The 6,623-nt window shown below is 41.2% G+C and overlaps 1 protein-coding gene across 2 annotated transcripts; it reads left to right on the top strand.

Annotated features, from left to right (window-relative positions):
* Positions 1-3,285: 3,285 nt before the first annotated feature.
* LOC127651915 (permeability factor 2-like) lies at positions 3,286-5,401 on the top strand. 2 transcript variants are annotated; one of them, XM_052137977.1, is made up of 4 exons: positions 3,286-3,630; positions 3,794-3,926; positions 4,181-4,269; positions 4,428-5,401. In XM_052137977.1, the coding sequence occupies exons 1-4, from the start codon at positions 3,567-3,569 to the stop codon at positions 4,439-4,441; spliced, it is 300 nt and encodes a 99-aa protein (XP_051993937.1). In that variant the 5' UTR covers positions 3,286-3,566; the 3' UTR covers positions 4,442-5,401. The 2 variants fall into 2 exon arrangements, with proteins under 2 accessions (XP_051993937.1, XP_051993938.1); XM_052137978.1 differs by having other exon boundaries at positions 4,181-4,260.
* Positions 5,402-6,623: the final 1,222 nt, after the last annotated feature.

A 6,623-nucleotide genomic window follows, 5' to 3' on the forward strand; every position in this document is an offset into this window, starting at 1 on the left:
AAGATGCCTGGTAGAAGGGGCTCTGGCTTGGTTGATTGTGTCTATGATGGTCGATGGTAGACCGGCTAGCTCTTCCACATCCCTTCCAAGGGCCAGACGTGGAGGTTCCAGAGGTCTGTGTGCGGGTGCCAGAGCGTGCCCTGTCCCTGAGAAAGAAGGTCCTTCATCAGGGGAATTCGCCAGGGAGGGGCTGTCGCGAGAGCGTGAGATCCGAGAACCAAGTCCGTGTGGGCCAATAGGGGGCCACCGAGGTGACTTGCTCCTCGTCCTCCCTGACCTTGCACAGCACCTGTGCAAGAAGGCTCACTGGGGGAAATGCGTACTTGTGCAGCCCCGTGGGCCAGCTATGTGCCAATGTGTCTGCCCTGAGGGGCGCCTCTGTTCGGGCTTACCAGAGCGGGCAGTGGGAGGTTTCTTGGGAGGCAAACAGGTCTACCTGGGCCTTGCCGAACCGTTCCCAGATCAGCAGGACCGACTGGGGGTGGAGCCTCCACTCCCCACTGGGCAAGCGTTGCCGTGACAGTGCGTCCGCTATCACATTGAGGTTGCCGGGGATGTGAGTGGCACGCAGCGACTTGAGCCAAAAGAGGAGCTTGCTCTTTTCCCAGTTGACCTGAAGTCCCAAACGGCTGAGGTGCCTGAGCACCTGGTCTCTGTGCACACATAGTAACTCTCACAAGGGAGCCAGGATGAGTCAGTTATCGAGTTAGTTGAGTATGCGGATGCCGGCTTCTCGGAGCGGGGCAAGGGCTGCCTCTGCGACTATCGTGAAGACGCAAGGGGACAGAGACAGGCCGAAGGGGAGGACTTTGTACTGATATGCCTGGCCATTGAACGCAAACCGTAGAAAAGGTCGGTGTCGTGGCAGAATCGAGACGTGAAAGTACACGTCCTTCAGGTCTACCGCTGCGAACAAATCTATATGCTGGACACCAGTCAGAATCTGTTTCTGGGTGAGCATTTTGAATGGGAGTTTGAATAGAGCCCGGTTGAAAACTCGCATGTCCAAGATCAGTCGTAAGCCGCCGCCTTTCTTGGGTACAGTGAAGTAAGGGCTGTAGAAACCCTTCTTCATTTCGGTTGGAGGGACAGGCTCTATCGCATCTTTGATTAAAAGAGAGGAGATTTCCGTGCGCAGGAATTTGGAATGTTCGGCGTATACTGCGGAAAAACGGACGCCTGCGAAGGGGGGCGGAGGCCTGGCAAACTGAATTGCGTAACTGAGTTGAATGGTCCAGTGCAGCCAGTGTGATGGGTTGGGCAGTGAAAGCCACGCCTCTAAACTCCGTGCTAGGGGCACCAAGGGGACGAGTATTTTGGATGTACCCGGCGGGGCTTTGCAGCGGGGCGGAACAGGTAATATGGCGTCGGGAGGCAGTGGTGCGTCCCGAGGCTTTGGTGCTGAGAACAATCTCGAAGCACTTACCTTGATCCGCGCACCTGGCAGGGGGCGGGTTCGTGACTGAGGAGGAGGTCCGATGTTGGCGTCCTCTAGACTCCTCTGAACCGGCCGGCCAGGGAACAGTTGTGGGGCTGAGGGCGGAGGTACCGCGTTCAGGGAGCTGTTGAGATCTGGAAGCAAAGTGCCGTGAGAACGGCATTTGCGGGCCAGGTGACCCAGGGACAAAGGAAATAGCTCTTTTATTGATAATAAAACCGCTAGGGGGTGCGGCAAATGAAAAAACACAAGATTCTCCTCCCGGCCCTCCACCGGGGGACGGAGCGGTCTTACCACCTCCGGAGCTAACGTCTCGGACTCTGGGTCGGATGTCTAAGGAGCGCCTGGGAGCCTTCCGGGCCCTCGAGGGGGTCCGTGAGACAGACAACGAGCGTGCCAACGCTGCCATCCCCAGATCGCTTCCATCGCCAATCGCATTGTCCTCAATCTCGTGGGAAGAAGGAGCAATGCGGGGGGCGGCTGGAGTGGCTTGCTTTCTGTTGAAAGCAAGCCAGGACCGCAACGTTGTCATGGTCATGTTCTCGCAGTGAGAACATGAACCATCCACAAACGCAGCCTCGATGTGATCGCTGCCCAAACACACGAGACAACGCCTGTGGCCGTCTGAAGTGTAGAGCACTCTACCACATCCAGGAACAACACAGGGGCGGAAAGGCATCTTGAGAAAGACGCGTCCTGAAAAGGATGTTCAACGCCGCTGTGTTTGCTCTTTTAGAGGAAATTACTCTTTTAATAAAATCACTCTTTTGTATGAAACTCTTTTGAGTTTGTCTGCGCTATCAACAATGCACAGCCGTGCAAAAAGGAGAAAGCCACTGTTGTGCGCCGTCGAATCCAGCAGCATGCAGAGCATCAGAGGAATAGCAGGAACTGGTGTGTGACTCGCAGCAAACTGCATACACGACCATCGGCTCCGAAGATATTTTCTGAATGAACTCCCGTATTTGCCCGCTTAAATACCCGTATGCCCAGGGGCGGGGTATGCAAATACTGTCTGCCAACTTCTCATTGGCCTTTTTCCATAGATCAGAGGCATATATCGGCGCTCAAGAGAGACCCCTAGTGTCGCTTCTCAGACACAACGTGGAGAGAGCGACAGAAGGGGAACAAATCTTATCAAGCATGGATTTTATCCAATATTTTGACAACCTTCCCGTTTTTTACATTTATTTTATTTAAGCAATTGTTCCCAGAAGCCTGGCTGCTTTTTTTGGCTTTGAATTTTGTCCACTTAATTTGAAATATCATAGTCACTGTCCTAATGACACTGTCTGATTTGTTTTTAACATTTTGCAACAGTGGGAAAAAAAATTCTGTGGTTTGGTACAAGCCTATATTTTTTTCTGCATTTTCTTTGTATTATAAGCTGTTTGTTTAACTGGTGCCAGATATGTCATGCAATTCAGATCTGGAAAAGATAGAGAAAGTTTAAATGAAATGATGTAGCAAATGTATAGGCAGTGACAGTGCATTATTGGCAGATCGGTTAATGACAGATATTTCCAAATGTCATCCCTGATCATTCTAGTCTAAACACAAATGCAGCATTTTGCACCATTAATGCAGAAAGCACCAGCATACAATAATCATTAAAACGTCATCACAACCTGAATTTTTTTTCACAACCTGAACCATTTTGTGCAATATATCCATGTCATTATGGATCACCTCTAAAATTCCTCATTCAGTCAGCTATCACATTTTTAATCAATAAATCTTGTGATATATTCAGGTTTCAAACGCTTCAGTGTATGATGTCAACACAAACTTTCCAAGATTGGTATTGCACAATTCCCTCTTACTCATATCCAGAATTGAGCTTTAAAAGAACGGCAAGTTCCACATAGTAGAGACATCACATATGTGACTCTAGGTGTGAAAGTTATTTGCAGATAACACTATATGCAGAGGCGGAGCCAGAGGTGCCACCTCATATAGCTTATAGCATATAGCTGTGCTGCTCAGGGTAGTACTTAAGGAGCTTTGGTTCTGCAGCATTTATGGAAATCAACTAACAAACAGAACTTGGGAGCTGTAGTGAATTTAGATCTACTTTTATTCTTATTAGTTTTCATTAAAAAGTAAATCTGAGCTTCGCTTTAACAGAATGAACAGCAAAATCGTCTACGTGTCTATTATTGTGTTCCTGGCATATCTGACCAGTGGGGAAGGTAAGTGAATTACAAAACCAAATGTTGCTTATGTTGAGACTTTGATAAACTTGCACTTTGTAAATGTTTTTAGTCATAAAACAATAAGCCAATTGCAGTTAGGCGTGTGTGTGAGAATTTTACATAACTAAATAATAACTGATACCTATGCTTTTTCTTTCAGGAATGAGTCTTAGAGGTCTGGGTATAGATCCACGCTGCCGCTGTGTTGAAACAGAGAGTCGGCGCATTGGTAAATACATCGAGAGTGTGTTATTCTTCCCTGCCAGCTCGCACTGCAAAGACACCGAGATCATGTGAGTGTTCACTCTTGTGATTTAGGAATTGTTTATAACATTTATCATCTTTACTCAAAAAAGATCTGGTTGTGTGTCAATCAAAGGTTGGGAAACATTTGTAAATTTATAGGCTATATAATAAATCTAGAATGCAATATTTATCTTGCCATGTGTTTTTAAGTAACAACATTGCACTGATGAATAATGCAGTTAGAACAAATAGATGCAAAAATTAGGAAATCCTGATTATCAAAAAACTTTTTTTCTAACAGTGCCACTCTGAAGAGCACCAAGCAGAAGATCTGTCTGGACCCTGCTGCTGAATGGGTTATTAAGTTCATTGAGAAGAAGAGTAAGTCAAGTAAGTGTCTATAAACATTTATAACATGTGTTTGGGATTAGGACTTGTGTATATGTGGTGTTTTAGATTTTACAATATTATATATTGGAATGAGAAAAAAAAACACTCTAATGTTCATATAGAAATAACAATTAATTTTGTACTGCCTCTGTTTGCAGTAAAAAAAACATGAATGTGTGAATCATCCAATGTGTATTTCAATGCAACGTTGAGCATGAAGGAAATACGACTCTCCACAGCTGCCATTTAATACTTCAAAATCAAATCACTTTATTGTCACTTAGCCATATACACAAGTGCAACAGTGGGTGAAAGTCCTGAGTGCAGTTCCAAGCAACGTAGCAGTGATGAGACATATACAAATTTACAATAAACATCAGATTTACATAACACAATTTACATATCTAATATAAACATAATTACACACAACACAATATATAAATAATTATATACAACGTACAGTATACAATTCACATAATATAGAATACATATGCACACAATATAGAATACACATTATACAATAAAAAGAGTATATATAAAATATACAGTAGGTTGTATTGTGCTGTACTGACATTCAGGCTGTTGGCTGACAAGAATTCAACCCATACTGGTAATTTGATGGGTTGAATCCTATGTTTGGCTATGTTTACAACTGTTAGATTAAATGTTTAATGTTATATATTTATCTATTGTTTAAACTATTTATCTGTTTGTATGCTTGAAATATTAAATGTTATTTATTACACTGTTTCCTTAAGTGTTTTTTATATTCTATGTGATGATGTGTATTAATTACATTCCTAGTTAGTTTTGTTTTACATAATGTATATTACATTAATATATCATGCTACATATTTAGTCTAAGTCAGCACAGTTGCCCTTTCTCTTAATGAAAAAAAAAAAAAAAACACTTTTTATTTTAGGATCCATGAAAAGCTTTTCTTCTATAGAGCATTTGTGGCTAATGTTGAAAAAATGTCAAATTGTTTTGTGTCATTCTTAATCTAGAAAAAAAAAACATAACTTCAGACTTAACTTGCTATTTTGAGGACATAATAATTGCCACATTGTATTATGTTTTTTGAAAATAAAAACTAATGTTGAAAATCATGTGAACAAAGCATAACCTTCTTCAATTATCTTATTAAAAAGTATTTCAGAGTGAATATGAGGTGGGATTGATTGCTTCACCGCCTTTTACCAATTTATTATTATTACTATGATTATTATTTGATAAACAGCAACAGAGAATTTACTCAGACTCTTGGATGTTCTTGGTTTAAGGTTATACATTATATACTGTAATGATAGCAAATTGGCAATTCATGTACATTTACATGTATTCATGAAAATAAATGATTTTTTTTAATTTGATACATCAATGATTTTTGAAATATTTTATCATTTCATGTTTTTTTTTATTGATAGAGAATTATAAAGCTTTAAAGATACAAATTACTTGGGTTAAACCTGGTAATGATTAAGTGAATATACAGTAACCATCCTTTAAAACCTGAGGGGTTTTATCTCTGTTTGAGCAATTAGCTGTACTGTTAGTCTCCCAGAGCATTGCACTGCATAGTGTACAGTGCAGCACCTATGGTTAGAACATTACATCTGCAAACTTGTTTCTAAACAAGACTTCACGTTGCAACGGATCACATGCAGACTCAAGACCACATCAAGGGAAAACACCATTCTGTTGCACCATGAGTGACACCCCCATTATCTGCCATTCATTTGCACTTCATACATTAACTGCCATTTTAGAGAATGACAGATATTTCAATGTGTTTGATGGCATACATTCATAGCTAGGATTGCTTCATTAGCATTAAATGTGGGAGTATGAAATAAAATGAATGCATTATTTATATCATATTAGGTTGTTCTAGAAACACAAAGGACTGATTTTGTATGTTTAATAATCATCTATAAAACTATTGTTACTAACAATGGCTTTTCAAGCTTATTTGCTACCACTACATGACATATTACAATAAATGCACCCTGTTTGAGGAATTAACAATACTGAGAAGAATCTGATGACCAACACAGTTGTGTACAGAGCTTCATGCATATTCTTAATGTGATTAATGGAAACAAAAATGAAAAACAGACAAAGCTTAACCAAATGGTCAAACAAATATATATTTTGATTTAAATTCAAATTGTTCATTACTAATATAAAAACATGTAACAATGATGCATTATTGTGATAAACCCAACCAGAATCTAATCTTGAGCGATTTGGGATATTTTCCAAACAAAGTCTGTGCTCGTGAGTGTAGTCATTATGTATAGATGGGTTTGATTGGTCATTTGAAACTACGCCAGTATCAATAGGCAACAAA

This window comes from Xyrauchen texanus, chromosome 11 (assembly GCF_025860055.1).
Source record: "Xyrauchen texanus isolate HMW12.3.18 chromosome 11, RBS_HiC_50CHRs, whole genome shotgun sequence".
Taxonomy (NCBI): Eukaryota; Metazoa; Chordata; class Actinopteri; order Cypriniformes; family Catostomidae; genus Xyrauchen; species Xyrauchen texanus.